Source organism: Sceloporus undulatus, chromosome 3 (genome assembly GCF_019175285.1).
Source record: "Sceloporus undulatus isolate JIND9_A2432 ecotype Alabama chromosome 3, SceUnd_v1.1, whole genome shotgun sequence".
Taxonomy (NCBI): domain Eukaryota; kingdom Metazoa; phylum Chordata; class Lepidosauria; order Squamata; family Phrynosomatidae; genus Sceloporus; species Sceloporus undulatus.
In genome coordinates, this window is record NC_056524.1 from 214,486,716 (window position 1) to 214,507,367 (window position 20,652).

The following is a 20,652-nucleotide window of genomic DNA, read 5'->3' on the forward strand; positions in this document are numbered from 1 at the left end:
TTATTATTATTATTATTATTATTATTATTATTATTATTATTATTATTATTATGCTTTATTTATGTAGTGCTATAGACTTGCACAGCGCTGTACATACAAACAATAAAATAGATACAAATAAACCTGCCCATGATGTACAATCTAAGAAATAGTAGCATAATACATATAAATAATACATAACAATACAGGAAAGGGTTCAATAAAACAGGCAACAAATTAAAAATGTCACATAGCAAATAATAGTCACTCAGTGCCTGGGAACACTTCTCTGAACAGGATGGTCTTCAACTCTGTGCAACTTATGAGCAAACTTCATGGCACAAATTTCTGTACTTCACTCTACCTTCTTGCCACCTCCTAACATCTTCTATCTGAGACAAGCACATCACACTGGCTTATGGTAAGGACCTGGCTTTCAGTAATAGTTCAGCTATGCAAAAATGTCCACAGACATGCCTACCCCATAGGAATGGTTACTAGCTCCCTTCCTGTGCCAACATACAACTATATTATCCGGAAAGAAAAATATCAAACTTTGGCCTGATTTAAATGGGCCTTTGTGCTGCTCCCGTCACATGCTAGGGGTTGGCCAAGGATGTAGCGTCCATACCGGCCTCACCCCTAGCACGTGACGGGGGCGTCAAAATGGGGGAGCCCTGTACACACGGGCGTCGTCATTTTGACGCAACGGACGCATAGCGTCCGCACGTCCCGGCACCTTTGTGGCACCGCAACTGCGCCATTGGCACCTTGTGGCATCACAAAAGCGCCACAAGAAGAACCCGCGACCGTTGTGGCTTCCTCGCAGATATATACGCATATGAATGTATATGTGTGTGTGTGTGTTTCTGTGTGTGTATATATATATATATTTCTAAAGTAAATTATAAAGTAACAACTTTTTTAATTTATGAAAAAAACCGCATCTGTAGTTCAAAACCCACTGTAGAAATAATACAGTTTGAGACCCCTTAACCTGCCCTGGCTCAGTACTAAGGAATTATGGGAACTGTTGTGTTTGTGAGACATTTATCCTCCTCTGCCAGAGAGTGCTGGTGCCATAATAAACTACCATTCCCAGGATTCCCTAGCACTGAGTTATGGCAGTTAATATGGGGAGACACAGAAGAGCCTCGGATGGGGAGACACAACAGAAGAGTCTTGGATGCAGCCGATTTTCATTGGCTGCCCAAAAACAAAACAAAACAAAAAACCCAAGACTTGTGATGTCTGAAGCCTACACGCTTGATTGACAGCTTGCAGACACAAATGGGAACGGGGAGCAAATTAATCTGCTTTAAAATACAGCAATTTAAAATAAATGGGAACAAAAACAGGGTCTAAATGAATCGAGGTAATTTGCCCCTTTTCGTAATGGAAACTATGGAAAAAATTCAAATTATTCTCGGAACATAATCCGAATCAGAATCGTGCCAAGTGGGAATGCCCCCTAAATTTGAAAAGCAAGCATGTACTAGTGGAGCAGATGGGATCATTGTTCCTGTTCTGAATAGTGGGCTGTCTTCCAAGACAAGGCCAGTAGAGCTGAGCATGGCTCTCTTCTTCTGCAGGGCATTAACTTGAGTGGTGGTCAAAAGCAACGTGTCAGCCTGGCTAGAGCTGTATACAACAATGCAGACATCTATGTGTTGGATGATCCTCTCTCGGCTGTGGATTCCCATGTTGGCCGGCACATTTTTGACAAAGTCCTGGGGCCTGATGGGCTGCTGCGAGATAAGGTAAGCCCCCGCCTTTCCTATTGACCTTCTCTTGTGGAATATAGATGGAGGGATTGTTTTATTTAATATCACTACCAGAACAGATACCCTAACATTTTTCCCCAAAAGAAGACCATACAAAAAGTCAGGCACTGAAGAAAACTTAATCCTATTGATTCAAATACTAGAAAACTAACTCCAAATGGAGCTGTTGATGTCTGTGATAGTCTGTGGCTCCCTTCAAAGCTAATTTTCTATAGGTATCAGCTTCATCTGTCTCCTGGTTAAGAGTTTAGGAATCAAAACACACTGAGACTAAGAATTATACTTATTGAAGAAAAAAACCCATCTAATTTTCTGTACCATTATGATTTTTGTTTGTTTCTGCTTTGTGATGCACCCTCTTGGTGTATTCCAAAACATAGACCAAGTTATCTAATACAGCCAAGATAGCTAACAGAAGATTAAAGTTCAAGCAAATAAAGTGTGTCATGTGGGGGAAAAGACTAATCAAAGAGCTAATCAACTGTTAAGACCCACAAAAACCAAATCTTTGACCCAGGCCAAGATAGGTTTCAGTTTAGGTGCAGCATGATGATTGCCAAGGGGTAAAGGGCCAGAGGATGATTGAATGGAGCCTTGGGATTGGAGAGATGCAAGATAAGTACGTTGTTTGATATGATGGGCTGGCTTAGCTGCCAGAATTTTGTGGACTCTGGTGCACCCATGTGCACTTGGAGAATCAGCTAGGTCTCTAAATCTGGATATCAAATTAACTGAAACACAACAAGTACAGAGAAGCAATAGATGCAAGAGCTATATGCAACACAATTGTAATAGAAAAATATATTAAATATGAAATACAGAATCACAGCAGTGGGAACAATATTAAATGGCTGAAAATATGTATTTATAACAATAACATCCAATGGATTTCCAGTCCAGTTCTGTTTCTATGCAATCAGTTAATAGGTGGTTCAGCTGATAGTATGCAAACTAGGAGGTTAGTTGACTCTTTTGAGACTAGAATTGCAACCAAGAGAGACACTATTTCCTGTAAGACAAGGCCCAAAGAGCTTTCTGGTGCAGGACAGCTGTACTGTTTAACATTTGATTTACCAGTTTTCCAAATGTCTTCTTACAAAGCCAGATTTTCTCTGCACATCCCAAGATGAATAAAGAATATACTGGAAAACCCTCCTTAAGAGGAAGTATCTCTGAGTACTAACCCTGTTTAGTTTAGCATATTTTTAGGATATTTATGCCTGTGCACATACAGGAGTAGATCTCACTTAAGGTATTCTGATCTCAGGAATCCAGGAGTTTCAGGTTAGAAATGAAAGGTAACTGTATAGTTGAGATAGAACTGGGTAACGTCCTCCAATTAGCCTCCAAATATTTGTTTGGAAGAATATGGAGAACAGGATTTGGAAGTTTCTTGCACAGAAATTAAGTCTGTTGGTGACGATGGGAATGGAGTTCTAATATCTGTCTTCTGATGTGGGAAGGGAAACAATATTTGTTTTCAGAGTGTATGATAGAAGGATTTAGAATAATTGGTTGACTTAATAAAGTTGGTCCTGTATAAAGGATCACTGAGCAGGTGGAGCAGGCTCTGTAGAGGCCCTATATATTTAATGATAAATCCCAGAGATAGTATCATGAAGGATGCCATCTTTATTGTGATGATTTTTGCTACAGACACGAATCCTGGTGACTCACAGCCTAAGCTTCCTGGCCCAAGTGGATGACATTGTAATGCTGGTGGATGGAGCTGTCTCTGAAAAGGGTTCTTATAGTACATTGTTGGCTAATGGCGGAGAGTTTGCTCAGCTGCTCAACACATATGGGAGACAGCAGGAAGACAAGCCTGAAGAGGAAGCCACAGGTTAGTGGCATGACATTGTACAGATATAGGATGGGGGACACCTGGCTGAATGAAACTACATGTGAAAGGGATCTAGGAATTCAAATAGACCACAAGTTGAACATGAGTGAACAGTGTGATGCGGCAGCTAAAAAGGCCAATGCAATTTTAGGCTGCATCAATAAAAGTATAGTGTCTAGATCAAGAGAAGTAATAGTGCCACTGTATTCTTCTTTGGTCAGGCCCCACTTAGAATATTGTGTCCAGTTCTGGGTGCCACAATTCAGAAAGGACATTGAGAAACTGGAGCGTGTCCAAAGGAAGGCGACAAAAATGGTGGTCTGGAAACCATGCCCTATGAGGAACGGCTTAGGGAGCTGGGGATGTTTAGCCTGGAGAAAAGAAGGTTAAGAGGTGATATGATAGCCCTGTTTAAATATTTGAAAGGATGTCATGTTGAAGAGGGAGCAAGCTTGTTTTCTGCTGCTCCAGAGAACAGGACCCGGAACAATGGGTGCAAGTTACAGGAAAAAAGATTCCACCTGAACATTAGGAGGAACTTCCTGACAGTAAGGGCTGTTCGGCAGTGGAATGCACTCCCTCGGAGGATGATAGAGTCTCCTTCCTTGGAGGTCTTTAAACAGAAGCTGGATGGCCATCTGTCAGGGATGCTTTGATTTGGATTTCCTGCATGGCAGGGGGTTGGGCTGGATGGCCCTTGTGGTCTCTTCCAACTCTACGATTCTATGATTCTATGATTCTATGACTGTATGTAATCAAGGGAGGTTGAGCAAGGTTCAGTGCCCTTTCAGTATGCATCTTGTTCAGCAGTGTGTCCAGTAAAGTGGTGCAGTTAAATGTGAATTAAAACACCCGTGTTTCTAGATATTATTCTTAATAGCAAAGAGCCACTTGCATTTTATTCTCTATGATGTCTTGAATCCCAATATTGAAGAAAAGGTGGGATATAAAAAGAGTAAAATAAATAAGAAATAAATTTCTTCTTCGTGGTCTCTGTGAATCATACAAATGGGTTTCACTGCGCCTGCGCAGTGCTGCTCGGAACCTACTGGAATCACTGGGCAGAGTTAACTCTGCAACATATTGAAACTTTTTGGCGGTAACTCCGCCCACCCGTTATAAGGCCCCTGCCTTCCCGCTCTTTTCCCCAGTTCCTTTTTTCCGCTGCGCTAGCTGCTTCAGGGAACTTTCGCTTGCTTTGCTTGCTTGGAATCACTTTCGCTTTTTGACCTCGGACTGTATCTTGACCATTCTTTGTCTCCCGCCCCTGGTAACTTCGGACTTTCGGACTGTTGACCTCGTTTTCGGATTCTCCTCTGGCTTTGACGACTTCGGAAATGCCTGCACCTTTCAAAGAGTGCGACATTTGCGGGGGCAAGGTGCCCGTCCAGGACCCGCACTCCTCCTGCCCGCTGTGCCTGGGCAAGGACCACGACACCAAGGCCTGCCTGCTCTGCAGATCCCTCTCCTCCCAGGCCCGGAAAAACCGTGAGTCCCGGCTCACTTCGGCGATCGCCCTGGGAAAGGTGCAAGAGGGAGGTTCGCGGTCGTCTTCTGTCCCACCTTCGGCGCCCCCCGCCTCATCTTCTCGGGCCAGTGTGTCCAGCGTTGGAACTGGGAGAGCCGCCGTTCCCAGCGTGGTGTGTGTCCCGGCCGGGACCCCTTCCACCACCTCCGATGTGGCCCGTGGCTCCAAACCGCCCAGTGCCACCGACAAACCCTCCAAGCGCCCCCACAAGTCGTCGGGGACTGAGGGTACCGGGCCGACCTCCAAACCGAATAAGGGATCGGAGGGCTCGCGTCCGAGGAAGGCCACCGAGCCGGAGGTCCACCTTGTATCGCCTTCATCCTCCAAGGCATCCAAGGAATCGCGCCATGCGAAGCCTAAGGACCTGGCTGGCCCTGTGGAGGGGTCGAAGTCCCCAAGGCCTTCGTCGTCGACAGCGGCTGCTGTCCTCTTGGACCTCCCGGACAACCTGTTCTTCCCAACGGAGGAGCTTCCCAAGTCTGGAAAGAAGAGGCACCACGACAAGTCCGGTCATGATCCTGCCCCTAAGAAATCCAAGCCCTCCAAGGAGCGGCCCGCCACCGATCCACCGGAGGCGAAGGAGAAGAAGCGCTCCCCTTCCGGTCTTCCCACCCGGCAACCGACGACGAGGAAGACCAGCCCCACGGCCAGGACGTCCCCGACCTCTTTTTCGACACGCAGTCGCGCCGGTACTACGTGTCGGTTTCGGAGGACAGAGCCTTGAGGGAGTTCACCAGACTGAACCCCCGTCCCGTAGACCGGGCCACCCCGTCCAGATCGGTCCCGATGGTATCGGTCTATGAGAGGTCGCCGTCTCCATCTCACAGACGCTCCCGGTCTTCAGCTGACCTTGCTCCAACCCGCCCGAGATCCCAGGTTCGAGTGACGGACCCTCTCTCCTCCGACCTGGACTCCGAGCCGCTGCTTCCTTCTGAGGCACCCTCGGATGAGGATGTTCTCTCGGACCCAGCCTCTCCCCAGAGGATGCACAACCCTGAGCTGTCTTCCCCTTCGGACGACGTCCGGTCCTTCACCGAACACGTCGTCAAGATGGCGAGGGCCCTCGACATCGAGCTCGCTTCCGCGGAAGATGACGCCGAGGACCCGGTTGAGCGTCGGGTGCATGGACGGGTGCCCACTCCGCCGTGCCTGCCTCTCCTTCCTTCTCTCCAGACCATTGTGAAGAGGTCCTGGGACTCTCCGGCCACCCTGTTGGCGCCCTCCCGCAAGGTGGAGTCCCTCTATAGGGTCGCCCCGGCGAGTTGCCCTTGGCTGGCTGACCACCCGAGGCCGAACTCTGCCATCGTCGAGGGAGCCTAACACAGCTTCGTTCCGAAGCAGGCCACCTCCCCTGTCGACCGGGAGGCGAAGAAGGTGGACGGAGTGGCCAAGAAGGCCTACTTGGCGTCGGCTCTTGGCGTCAAGGCTGCCAACTACACCACCTGCATGGGGGCCTACATCCAGACCCTCATGGAACGGATCTCCCCCCTCGTTCCGGACGTCCCAGATGACATCCAGAGGCAGCTGGTGGAGATCAGGAACGAAGCCCATTCTATTGGAAGCTGGCTCATCACCACTTCCAGGAATGTGGCGGACTGTTCAGGGAGGGCCATGTCAGCATCCATGGCACTTCGACGCCACGCCTGGCTGAGGGCCTCCGACCTCAACCCTACGGTCAGGGCGGCCATCGAGGACATGCCGCTCGACGGGACCGGGCTCTTCCACGCCGAGACCGACGACCGCCTGAACTGCAAGTTCAGGATGAAGGCGGCGGCGAAGAAACACGGCATGTCCTCAGCACCGGCTTCTCCGTACTGGAAGCGTCAGCACCCGTGGCAGCCGCAAGGTCAGTCACAGGGGACCTTCCCCCGGGATCGGCAGTCCCAGCAGCAGGCTCCCAGAGACACTGCTTCCCCTCGCAGTCTTCCTCCTCCTCTGGCCGTTGCAACTTTCCGCCTCGGTACCACAAGTCCCGCCGGCAGGACACCGACCAGGGGAAGAAGAGAGCCTGAAGGAACGCAGCGCGCTTCGTCTCTCCTTCACCCCTCTTCTTTTTGGACATTTTGAGGCCTTTTGTTAACACCTGGGCCTCTATAACATCGGACTCGTGGGTTCTCAACATCGTCCGTAGGGGTTATGCCCTCGAGTTCCAAGAGCTCCCTCCAACTGGAGCCGTCATGTCCACTCCCCCCTCGGACACCCTTCTCGACGAAGTGCGCACCTTGCTTGGTAAAGGGGCAATCTCCCCTTTGCCGCCCGATCAATGTCCTCGGGCCTTTTTCTCCAGGTACTTCACGGTACCGAAGTCGGATGGGGGCATCAGGCCCATCCTGGACTTGAGACAATTGAACTTGTTCCTTGACTACCGTCGCTTTCGAATGGTAACTTTGGCTTCCATTCTGCCTCTGCTCCACCAGGGCCTGTGGTTCGCGACCGTTGACCTGAAGGACGCCTACTTCCACATCGGGATCCGAGAGTCCCACCGGAGATCCCTCGCCTTCGCTGTCGGCTCCGACTCGTACCACTACAATGTGCTTCCTTTCGGCTTGGCCACGGCTCCACGAGTCTTCACAAAGTGCATGGCACCGGTGGTGGCATACCTGCATCAGAAGGGCTTTATGGTCTTTCCCTACCTGGACGACTGGCTGTTTGCAGCCGAATCCCAAGGCGAGCTGCAGGAGGCAGTCTCATTTGCCTTGCACCTCTTGGACTCCCTCGGGCTGGTCGTCAACAGGGAAAAGTCCCACTTCACACCGACCAGGCAGACCAAGTTCATCGGGGCCATCCTCGACTCCGAAAACTGCCTAGCTTTCCTCCCTCCGGATCGGTTTCAGGCCCTGACAACGTCCCTCAGGCCGTGCATCTCCCACAGAAGGGTGAGGGCCAGAGACGTTCAAGTCGCCCTGGGCCACATGCCATCGACGACATTTGTCACCCCTTGGGCAAGACTTTGTCTTCGACCTCTCCAATCCTGGTTCCTCTCCGTCTTCTCTCTGTTGGAGGATCCTCCCTCAAAGTGGCTCACGGTACCGAGACCGGTGGCTGCTTCCCTCAGATAGTGGCTAGACAGCTCCAACGTCTGCACCGGGATGCCTTTTCATCAGCCCCAGGCACAACTGACTCTGACAACCGATGCGTCCCTGGAGGGATGGGGCGCCCACCTGCTCGACCTTGTCGTCAAAGATAGGTGGTCCGCACAAGACAAGCTCCTCCACATCAACGCTTTGGAGATGCTCGCAGTGGAAAAGGCTTTGAGGGCGTTCGAGTCCGCTGTCTCAGGAAGAGTGGTCCTCTTGAGGACGGACAACACCACCGTGATGTACTACATCAACAAACAAGGTGGTACCAGATCCAGGACCCTGCTCGACCTCACGCTCCGCATCTGGGACTGGTGCATCCAGAGGCACGTCCTCCTCCAGGCGATTCACCTTCCCGGGGAGGACAACGAGCTGGCAGATCGCCTCAGCAGATCCCCTTCGGTGTGCCACGAGTGGAGAACCCCCCGGATCGACCTCTTCACAACCAGGTGGAACAGCCACTGTCCCCAGTTCTGCTCCAGGAAGCGATTAGACGGATCCCTCGGAGACGCATTCGCTTTCCTCTGGACGAGGGAGCTCCTCTACGCCTTCCCTCCATTCCCTCTCATCATCAGAGTGGTGTCCAAGATGACAACGGACCGCTCGCATGCGATCCTGATCACCCCGTGGTGGCCAAGACAGCCGTGGTTCGCATCCCTTCTTCACCTCTCCAGGAGATGCTTCCTCCGTCTCGATCCTCGCCCGGACCTGCTGTCGATCCAGGACGGACGAATTCTCCACCCCGACATCGAGAGCCTGCCGCTGGTAGCCTGGAGGATACAGCCCTGACTGCCCTGCCGGAGGCAGTGAGGACGGTGATCCTGGCTGCGAGGAAACCTTCCACCCAGCGGTCTTATGCCCTGAAATGGAAGAGATTTTGCCTCTTCCTTGACCAGAAGGGCTTGTCTCCTGCTCAGGTGTCCACTCCAGTGGTGCTGGAGTTTTTGATGGCACTTTTGGATGGAGGGCTGTCCCTTACATCCATCAAATGCTGTTTGTCTGCCATTTGTGCCAAATACCAGTTCGGGGGGAGGGTTTCTTTCTTCAAAGAGCCCTTGGTGAAGGGGTTCCTGAAGGGTTGTGCCAACCTTTATCCTCCTGTGTCGGTACCAACGCCGGCTTGGAGCTTGGAGTCTGTACTGTCCGCCCTCCAATCCAAGCCCTTTGAACCGATGGCCACAGCGGACTTGAGACTATTGACTTGAAAAACCGCTTTTCTTGTGGCCATCACCTCTGCCCGCTGTGCGGGCGAACTCTGTGCTTTACGGAGGGACCAGCCATTCCTGAGGTTCCACAAGGACAAAGTGGTCCTCCGTACGGACATCACCTTCTTGCCGAAGGTTGTGTCTGCTTTCCACATGTGCCAGGACATTGTGCTACCCACTCTCGCATCCAACCCGACGTCGGATGAGGAGCGACGCCTACACTCTCTTGATGTCAGGAGAGCACTGGCATTTTACCTGGACAGAACTGCTGCCTCCAGTCGGTCCGAGAGACTTTTCCAATGCTACTCGGAACCGAAGAAAGGGTTGCCTGTGTCTGCGCAGAGGTTGTCCAAATGGGTGGCTGGTACCATCCACCTCTGCTATGAACTGTTGGGCAAGCCTCTCCCTGGCAGGGTTCGGTCCCATTCCACAAGGTCAATGGCAGCATCCTCTGCATTCCTGTCGGGGATCCCTTTGGAGGATGTCTGCAAGGCTGCTGTCTGGTCCCAACCTCTGACTTTTATTAAGCACTATAGGTTGGACACCAGGGCCATTCGAGACGCAGCTTTCGGGAGGGCTGTGTTGGTTTCAGGGTTGCATTGATTGCACTACTGATGTTTTGTGTTTACTACACTTGTACAGTTGACACTGTTTACATTTGTTGAATGTTGGTTTGCACAAGTTCTATGGGATCGGTCTTGCATGACCTCTGTTCCCTCCTCAGGTTTAGCAACGTTATTGCTATTTGATCTGTGCATGAACAAAAGACTGACTCTATTATGGTTCAAGGTGTTTATTTGTAATAAATATACCTTTGGTTCACCATAGCTTTGGTTTCAGGACACTTCCTCCGCCGTATACCTTAGCTTGTCAGTCTAAACCCATTTGTATGATTCGCAGAGACCACGAAGAAGAAGGACAGGTTGCTTACCTGTAACGGTATTTCTTCGAGTGGTCATCTGCGAATACATACAAATCCCACCCATCCGTCCCCTCAGTGTCCTGCTCTTATTGGCTCTTTCCATCGCCTGCTTGGCGGAAAAATTGCGGAACTGGGGAAAAGAGCGGGAAGGCAGGGGCCTTATAACGGGTGGGCGGAGTTACCGCCAAAAAGTTTCAATATGTTGCAGAGTTAACTCTGCCCAGTGATTCCAGTAGGTTCCGAGCAGCACTGCGCAGGAGCAGTGAAACCCATTTGTATGTATTCGCAGATGACCACTCGAAGAAATACCGTTACAGGTAAGCAACCTGTCCTTATGGGATTCAGCAGGGGTAGGGTCCATCTAATACGGTGGCTTGCAGATTAACACACTCTGCTATTGTCTTCATCTTGATGTCCAATCCTTCCATCCGCTTCACTTTTTAGTGGGCATGAATGAAGAGCTGGAATTGGATGGGGATCATGAACCTGGAGCTGAAGAAGTCCCAGCTGATGTCGTGACCATGACCCAGAAGAGTGAGGCTAGTGTCCATCAAAAAAACTTCAGCCGCAGGTCAGTGCCTTCCATGGACTTTCAACCACTTTATCCTATTTAACTCTCTGTTCTTTCTATCCTATTTCAGTCCTGACCCTTTTTGTATCTCCCATTCCTTTACTTGTTTCTTTCTTTAGGAATATTTCTAAGTCTTCTCAGCCAAATCATGGTGTTGGGTCAGCTAGAATTAGGTTAAAATTTGGCTGTGAAACAAGACTCCTGCTAGTATACATTTTTTCTATGGCATCTCTTGCAACCTTTTCTCCAAGCAGCTAGCAGTGCAACCAACCACACCTCAGTTTGTCATCCCACTGTCCATATATTGACACACAGAAGTTTTCCAGGGCCCAGAATAGTTTCAACTCACAGCCCTTTCTGCAACCTAGTATACTGCAGAGTTCTGAGCACTCCTTGTTCTGTGCTACCTCCTACATTGGCCCCCTCAGCTTCATGCCAGAAACCTTTGTGGCTTTGTTGATCTCAGCCACTTCTGCTCAGCTGAGCAAAATCAAGTTGGCTGATACTAGACAAGGTAATTAAATGAGAGGTAGAAGCAAAGGATTTGTCCTTAGGCTAACATAGAAATAATTTTGTCAGTTCAAATGTCAGATGTGGCAGAGTGAGAGGACGACTATAGATTTGAAGCTCTAATTCTCATCATCACTCTCCTTTACTAGCCTCAGTACCCAGAGTAACAAATCTCTCAAGAAGACCCTCCAAGAAAAGGTGAAGGAGAAGGAGTCAGTGACAGAGAAAAAGGGGCAAAAGCTAATTGACAAAGAAGCTGTGGAAACAGGCAAGGTGAGAGACCAAAAATGTACTTATGCTTCACAACTGGGCTCAGTACCACCATGGTTCCAGAGAGATGGATATGGATGTTGTAACAGGAATGTGGAACAAGTCAATCGTCAGATGCTATTGGCTTGCATCTCCCATCATCACTTACCATAGGCTGTGTTGGCTAAGGCCAATGGGAGGTGCAGTACATTAAAACCTTAAAGCCCATGCCTTGGGCTAGGAACCTTGTCAGAGAGATGGGGGGATCCAGAGGAAAACCTTTTTACTGGAGTTAGTGAAGGACTGTTCTTTCTATTAGATCAAAAATGGGTAAATTGTGCTCCATGAGCAGCATGCAGTCCTCAAGGTTGTTTCTGCAGTCCTTATACCCATTCAGTGCCCTCAGGGAAGAAAATAAATGCATGAGAAGGGTGGTGGTGGATTTCTGAAACTCTCCCCAACTGCATATTTTTGCTGGGGGGGGGGGGTTTACAGAGCCCCCAGACTCAAAAACTATAAGTGGGCAGCCTTTTATTTTGACCCCCTTCCAATTTTTAATAATTTCTTGGCCCAGTATGGCCTGTGATGAGTGTTGGGGATGAAAATTTGGCCCCAGGCTCTGCCAAAGTTGCTCATTAATCGTATGGAAAAGGTATGATAACACCTGAGCCCAGTGATCTGATTTTTAACTTGTATTTCATAGATTTCCCTTTTGTCATTATCTAATGCTCAGCCTTCCAAAGAGCAGCTTCATCTTTTTGTCATGGTGTACTTCACTGGTCCTGCTTATTTCCATATGTGTGCATCTATAACATGTGTGGGAATGTAAAAATCTGGAGGGGCAGTTTTGCCATGTGCTGCTGATAACAACTTTCTGTCTTGCAGGTGAAGTTCATAATGTATATGCGGTACTTGCGTGCAGTTGGTTGTAGCCTCACAACATGGATCTTCATAGCCTATGTAGCTCAAGCTGCAGCCAATGTTGGCTCCAGTTTGTGGCTCAGTGAATGGACAAATGATGCTGTAAAATACCAGAACATGACTTATCCAACTGCTGAACGTGACATGCGTATTGGAGTCTATGGGGCACTGGGCACAGGACAGGGTAAGTCTCTGAAAAATGGAATTGGGGGGCAGTGGCTCACAGCCAATGTCAGCAGTTGTTTAGACCAGATCCAACTCCTGTTTCAGAGTTTAGGATTTTTTTAAGGCTACAACTCAGGAATTCTGGGTGTTGCAGTCCAAACAGTAACTTTTCCAAGCTCCAAATCATTTATCATGTACACATAGAATTAAGGAATTTAGAGCCCAAGATCTCTAAGTACAGAGAACTGCGTTCACACCAAAATCCATTCTTGCTTAGCCTCAATCTTTCCTCATTTCAACAGCATGATTTTGGAAGAGGTAGGGACTCACTGGGAGAGAAGGAAAATTGTTGCTGTTATTGTTAAAACGACTGGGAATCAGAAATGCTAGCTCATCTTCTGTAAATCACCCAAAGATCTGTCAATAGATCTGAATCTACCTTTTACTCATCCAAGGCCTTGAGCACGAAATGGCCCAGACCTACTTCTACTAGCATGCCCCTCTGCATCAAGCCTTCATCAAGGAGTGAAACAGAAGGGCAAAATAAAGTGGCTTCCAGCTGCCTTAAAAGCAACGTGCTTATATGAGGCACACCTTCAAAACATCTGGAAACCAGAACAAAGCTGCACTCCGGGGCTAAAAACTGGAGCAAAAAGAAGCCAGAATACTCCAGCTCACTGCAGAAAATACACATCTTTGCACCTGCATTTAAACATCCTGGCATCAGTGTGGGGCTGTGGCAAAATAGAAATGTGGAAGTACAACAAACCAGGCAATCCAACAGAGGGGAATAGGGTGAAGGGGACATGTATGGGTGGCCTCCATGATTGTGGTTTGCCAATGTATCACTTGCACACTGATGCCCTGTACCAGTGGAGTATCGCATGTGTGATTGTGTGGCCAAACAAAGGGATGGCCATGCAGTGGGATGACATATGGGTGGACATGGGAGGTACTTGGAGGTTGCAGGTGGTGTGTTCATGCATGGTGGGTAGGCAACAAAAAATACTCAGCAGCACAGCTTGATGCTGCACCATGTAGTTGAACCTTGTGTATTCCACCTGTCTTGGGAACAGGCTATGTGGGCAGTGAGGTTTCAACCCACTTTTGGAAAAAGCAGGATTGAGCTGCTTTTTCTTGCCCATCTGCTCTGGCCTCAAGATATTTTTTTTCTTTCAGCTCTTTTCTTGTTGGCTGCATCAATCCTTGCTGCCCACGGTGCTGTCCGAGCTTCGCGGGTCCTGCACAAGCATTTGCTGAATAACATCCTTCATGTACCCATGAGTTTCTTTGACACAACACCAACTGGCCGCATCATAAACAGGTTTGCCAAGGTCTGAGATCATCCTTTTTGAAACTTGATGGGGCAAGCTTTAAAAAAAAAATTGCTCCCAAGTGTGAACATGAAACTTTGGACTGTGCCAGGGATTTGATTAGGAGGAATGGGCCAACACCTTAGACAATAAACAACTAAGGCGTTTATCAAACGGGGGTTTTACCAGCTCAGATCCAGGGCGACTGTGAATTGAGTGATGCGGATTCACGTTATAATGTGAATGTGTTTTCACACCTGGTTGTCCTTCCGAATCGAGGGGTTACGGAGTCAGTTCGAATCACACGATGCGGATTCACACAAAGTGGAGTGAGTGCATATTGTATTACCACACCAGACCATACCATGCGGATTGAACAATTTGAATCGGTAGCCTTGCGCATGCTCAGTGGGGCTCTGAAAAGGTCGCGACCTTTTACGCATCCAGGGTGAAGCGGCTAGATTAAAAACTGGATTACGTTATAACGTGAAACATGCTTTATCTCAGCGCTAACGGAGGGGATCGCTCCCCACCCCCGGTTGCCTTTTCAAAAAAACCGCATGAGAAGTTTGCCTTAAGGTTACTGTTAGTTGCAAATGACTTGAAGGCACACAGCAACAACTGCAATTTCATCCTGCCCCCTTTCACCTGCCTCTTTCACTTGAAAACGGAAAGGATCAGCGGAAGGAAATGGGGGGAAATTGCAGTGCCACATCATGGGAAATTTGCAACCCGGGGTTTTTGTGGTGGGGTTCCAGAGCACAAGCAAAGTGGCATTCCACACCAGAACAATACGCAGTGAATTTGAATTGAGCCTCAATGCGAATTCTGTCAACTCACTTATCCAGCGAACTCCCCAAAATGAGGAGCCAGTAAAGGTTCGGTCCAGGAACACCGCAGAAGCGCCACGCAAGGAGCTCCCATTAAAAGCAATCTAGTGTGAAAATACACTCACATTATAACATGAATTCGCATTGCTCGATTTGCACTTGCCCTGGATCTGAGCTGGAAAAACCCCGTTTGATAAAGCCGTAAGAGCATGTTGGGAAAAGAGGAATGTATGCTATTGTCAATAGTATTTTATAAAGTCTGTGATCATGATGAGCTGCTTGCAGATCTTTCTAGAATCAGGATAAGAGTCATTCCAGAACTTCTCTCATGTTTACTGACCAGCTGCCTTTTATTTCTCTTCCCTGATCCTGCTTGCAACTACTGTATTGTTTCAATAACTTGATTGATCCACTATCACTGTCAGCTCCAACTTCTGACTGATTTGATCAACTGGTGTTCTTGCCCTGTCACTCTCTTGGATCCCACTCACCATCCCATCTCACTTATTTGCTGTCAGTTGTTCCTTTACTTATTCTTTAGTTATAACGGTGGATACTTATAATATTATAATCCATTAGATATTGTGTGTGTATATATTAGATATAAGATTTAATAGTTACAATACACCCATTGTAAACTACAGTAACTAAATAGATAGTAATATTTGTACAATGTTTAAATATTGTATAAATATTAAATATCAACTCATTTGAGATGTGGTGCTGGAAAAAAGTACCGAGAATACCATGGATGGCCAAGAGGACAAACAAATGGGTTTTAGGACAGGTCAAGGCTGAACTCTTTCTGAAAGTCAAGAAGACTAAATTGAGGTTGTTGTACTTTGGCCACATCATCAGGAAAAATGAATTGTTAGAAAACATAATGATGCTAGGAAATATGGAAGGCAGTAGAAACAGCAGAAGACCACGCACCTGATGATTAGACTCAATCAAAGGGACTCGAGCAGTGTGTGTGTGTGTGTGTGTGTGTGTGTGTATGTTTCAGCTTCGGCCTTCTTCAGTTGCTCAAAAAAGAGTGCACTGCATCCAAAGTGACGGTTTAGAACATTCTGTTGTTAATATTCTTTAGTGGACGATGGTGTTATGTATTAGTGTGCAAAGGCCTATAATATTTCTATACTTAAAGCAGGTATATGAACTGAGTGAAGAAAGCAAATGGTTGTTTTTATAACACAAGGAAGAATAGTGAGATGCGTCTACTGTTGCACCAAAGGAACTTCACACACAAAATCATTGTATAAGACAGAGGTGGGAATCATATGACCTTCCAGATGTTGAAATGTAGCTGCCAGTATTGTTCACCTTGCAGATGCTGAAATGTAGCTGCCAATTCATTGGTGTGCTAGCTAGTGCTGCTGAGAGTAACCCCAGTTTAATGAACAAAGCAGAACTGAAAGCGAGACCTCTATCTATGGCTATTTCTTGTAGCATCCTTGGTCATAACTGACTCCTCCTGATCAAGTACTATTATACCAGATCTGTTTTAATCCTCTGCTTTCTTCCCTGTAGGACATCTTCACTATTGATGAGACCATTCCAATGTCATTTCGTTCCTGGCTGAACTGTTGCTTGGGAATTGTCAGTACCCTTGTGATCATCTGCATTGCTACACCTTATTTTGCCATCATCATGTTGCCTCTGGGACTCATCTACTATTTTGTTCAAGTGAGTTGGGGCTCCTTCTGGTAGTGGAGATTCCTCTTACTGCCATGTGGTATGCATCCAGAACATCTACTTCATCCTCAGAGCTTCACTTCAAAGATCTACCTGTGTGCATTCAGAATTTGGAAATGTTACTTTTTCGCACTAGAACTCCCAATGTCCCCCAGTCAGCACGGTTGGTGGTGCTATAGTCCAAACAGTGCTTTTCTGAGCTCTGTTCCATTTACACTGAAGACCTGGGTCAATGAAATCAGGAACAGCAGATCAAATATCTTGTGCATCAGTACATGAAGCTAACATCTGGTTCTTCCTGCCCTTTGGCCCCATGCAAGGCTGGAATGAGGGGGCCTGAGACCATTCCCAAATAGGAATGAGGCAACAATTAGATAAATCCCAATCTGCATTAGAACCTCTAAAGAAGAGATGAAAAAAGATTAAATCTAATGGCCCAAAGGTACTTTAAAAATATCTAAAGAGTTGTAACATTTTGTGGAGAGGGTAGTGTAACCACACAGTTGTTTTGGCATGCAACAGGTCTTGACCTCTTAACTCTGCATTGCGTTTTTTGCAACCACTTTGAAAACATACTTTCTTCCCCCTAATTAAACAGGCCATTGTCTTAAAAGCAATGACTGGCAAAAGGATGTAAGATCATCCTTGTGTCAACAAAAATTATTCTTGAAACTATAGGAAGTCATAGAGCTATGTCACTTGTATGGGTGTTAATAGAAAGGATGAGGAAAACAACAGAAATCTTCCCAGTACAGCTAGGTTGTCTCTGTCCTGTTTGTAGATCTTAATGGCTTATCTTTTTGCTCCTAGCAATTCTATGTGAGTACCTCCCGCCAGTTGCGGCGCCTGGACTCTGTCACCCGTTCGCCCATCTATTCCCATTTCAGTGAAACAGTATCAGGTCTCTCTGTCATCCGGGCCTATGGGCACCAGGAACGCTTCCTGCAGCACAATGAGAAGATTGTGGACATCAATCAGAAATCGGTGTACTCTTGGATAGTTTCTAACAGGTGAGGCTGAGATGTGGAAAGGCCCAGCTGGATTGTATAAAAAGTGTAACATCAACCAGTGGTCTTTTAAAAAAAAAAATGCTGATAGTATTACAAAATTGAAAGAAAAGTGCAGTTTTCTATCAGCCAGGTTTACCCAGGTTATCTCAAAGTAGCACACCTCCCCTCTTGGATTTTGGAATAATTTAGAGGATTAGGAAGTGGTGCTCAACAAGCAACTGTTTCAGAGTCAGTAACATAAGATTTTGAAGTGAAAATAAGAAGTTACTCCAGAACTAATAGAAGAGATTGAAGGGGTGGGGTGGGGTGGGGGTGGGAATGCCATTCTATCTATAGTTAAATGCAGTTGTGTCCCTTATTTTGTGCAAATGAATAACTTACTGTCTTTACTTGGGACAAAATGTAGGACAAGTTCGAGACCAAACTGTAGGACAACTGCAGGACAAAACTCAGCCCAAAATGTAGGACATTTAAGGTCCACCATTTTTCTTCAATGTCCTATGTTTTGGGCTGAGTTTTGTCCTGCAGTTGTCCTTCCGTTTGGTCTCGAATTTGTTCCACATTTTGTCCCTGGTAAAAGTGGACAATTATGGCAACCACAAGGGATGTTGCTGGCAGTTACTTAAATATGAGCTCGCCAGAGGCCTTTTCCTTCTTTTTCAACGTCGAAACAAAGGTTCTAAACTGCTTAGAGCAAAACAGAACCATGTACACTGCCATCTATGTATGACACCAGAGCAGGGGAGGGCAACCGTAGAGGGCTAGGAGGCCATATTCGCCCCCTAGGAAAACTTGGAGGGCCACACTTATTTCTGTAAATAAGTAAGCTAGTAAGTATATAAATATTTTTGGCCCTGAAATATTTCTAGAAGCTATGGAAGCATTTCCAGCAAGTTTTTAGTTTCAAAAAGGCCTCTTGTGGGCCTATATTGGCCCAGGAGGCCCACACGATGTAGTGGAAAGCCCCCCCAAAAAAACATTTTGGAGCATTGGGGCAAAAACGCTAGAAAAAATTGCTAAAATTGTTTTTGACTTGATAGGCCTTGGGGACCTCCAGATATGGTGGAAATGTCCTCCATAACCCCTAGAGTGCTTTGGGGACATTCTGAAGGGGGGGGGGTATTGAAAAAAATAGCTATATATATATATATATATATATATATATATATATATATGACCCCTGGGAAGCACTGGAGGGCACAAAAATGGCCATGGAAGGCTGCATATGGCCTATGTTCTTCACTTTGCTCACCCATGGTCTTTCTGGAGCATTGTATCACTCTGGTCTATTGCTGATGGTAGCAGACAGGGTCTTGTGCTGCTCAGAGTAGGAGACCAGGAACTTTGTGTTAAAAAAAGAAGATAAAACTCTCTGGTTGCCTCTTGTTAAGGTAAATGCAACACTTCATCTCCTCCAAAACAAACAAAGAACAATATTGTAACAAGCAATGGAATGCATAAAGGGCCCTTTAATGGCAGTGCTAACATGGTGCTCCAGGGTGCATTTAACAAGTAACCGAAAAATCATTACTTTTTCAAAGTAACATTCTCCAAGGTCTAGAAAGTATACCCTATGGAGTTAATACCCCCACACTAAATGGCATAGGCTGGATGTAACATGCTGTAAATTGCATTACTCACCTTACCCCTCCCTTTCTACAGGTGGCTGGCTGTGCGGCTCGAATTTGTGGGGAATCTGGTGATTTTCTTTGCGGCATTATTGGCAGTCTTTGCCAAAGATTCTTTGGACAGTGGCATTGTGGGGCTTTCTATCTCTTCAGCTCTCAATGTGAGTGACACAACAATTGGTCACAGAAGTGGCCAGTCTGGAGCTTCTTTGATATGTGCACAGATAGACTATACTCGTTAGGATGATGGTTTCTAATTTATGGGTGTATTTTTAGTCAGTTGCTTTTCTCAGCCCTTGTAAGCTTCTGGGGGGGGTGTTGCCAGATAAAGCTCTTAATGTGCATTCAGTGTATCTTCTTTGTACAAATTTATGACAAGGGATCCACAAGCCAATTGCAATCTTCCCATGTTTTCTCCCTGCTTCTTCTACATCTTTTCTTAATTGCAGAAAATCTGTTAATGAATGAATGAACAGAGCAGCATTGCCATTTATTTGCCTTTGGCACAGTATGTAGGAAAACATGCAACTGAGGCACAGTGGAAGCAGCTGTTGTCTCTAGGAAAAATGAATAACATGACCACCTTTCACAATTGCTAGCTGTTTGTTTCTCTATTGCTTGCCACATATTTCTAGTTTTAGGGTCACTCCATGTCTTGCACTGCAAGTGCTTTCCCCTGCTCTGCCTGACTCAGCCACAGTTAATTGCTTTCTAGAATGAAATTTCCTAATCCTTACACTTCAATTAACAGTCTCATTAATAGAATACATTAATTACATTTAAAACAGCATTGCTTATATAGGAATACAGGAAGTACAGAGTAATCTGTAATCTTACAAGGTTTTCATCCTTTTGCTTACTTATGAGTAAATATGTATAGGTCTGGCTGAAAGACTGCAGCCTTCTAGTCCTGTGCTGCAAGCACTATATATACAGAGTGATTCAAAATGAATGGTGCAAAACTGAGTAAGAACAGCTTTACTTTTGCACCATTCTTTTTGTATTTGTATTTAAACTGCAGCTGTGCTACAGTAGAATAGCACACCTAAAAAGCAGGAAAACTCAAGCTGGCAAATGTTCTAAGTTATGAAATGCCTAGACTAGAGATTAGGTGCTTTTGGGTGATACATACATAACTGTATTTTTTATGTAAGCTTACTTACATTCCTCTTAAACTATACAGTAGCTTTTTTAAAAGTTAAAAACTGTTCTTCAATTACACAGCTTCAAAATTGTAAGAACATGAATGCACATGAACAAAATAGATTGCTAAGATGGTTCTGTGAATCAGCTTCTTCAGAAGCTTGGAGACTTGGTGTAGGTGACCAATGTGGGATGGGAAAAGAAAATAAGACAGCACTATTTATGAGATAAGGCCAGGTCTACTGTGTTGACAGAACAAAGTGAGTTGCCTTCCTCACT

The 20,652-nt window shown here is 46.6% G+C and overlaps 1 protein-coding gene across 3 annotated transcripts in view; it reads left to right on the plus strand.

Annotated features, from left to right (window-relative positions):
- ABCC2 (ATP binding cassette subfamily C member 2) overlaps window positions 1-20,652 on the plus strand; it is a 63,697-nt gene that overhangs the window by 37,029 nt on the left and 6,016 nt on the right. For all 3 annotated transcript variants that reach the window (XM_042457818.1, XM_042457819.1, XM_042457822.1), the window contains 9 exons: window positions 1,572-1,739; window positions 3,420-3,606; window positions 10,783-10,909; window positions 11,569-11,692; window positions 12,554-12,773; window positions 13,934-14,088; window positions 16,428-16,583; window positions 17,403-17,602; window positions 19,265-19,391. In XM_042457818.1, the coding sequence (XP_042313752.1) occupies window positions 1,572-1,739; window positions 3,420-3,606; window positions 10,783-10,909; window positions 11,569-11,692; window positions 12,554-12,773; window positions 13,934-14,088; window positions 16,428-16,583; window positions 17,403-17,602; window positions 19,265-19,391 (1,464 nt within the window). The remainder of the gene's footprint in view (window positions 1-1,571; window positions 1,740-3,419; window positions 3,607-10,782; window positions 10,910-11,568; window positions 11,693-12,553; window positions 12,774-13,933; window positions 14,089-16,427; window positions 16,584-17,402; window positions 17,603-19,264; window positions 19,392-20,652) is intronic.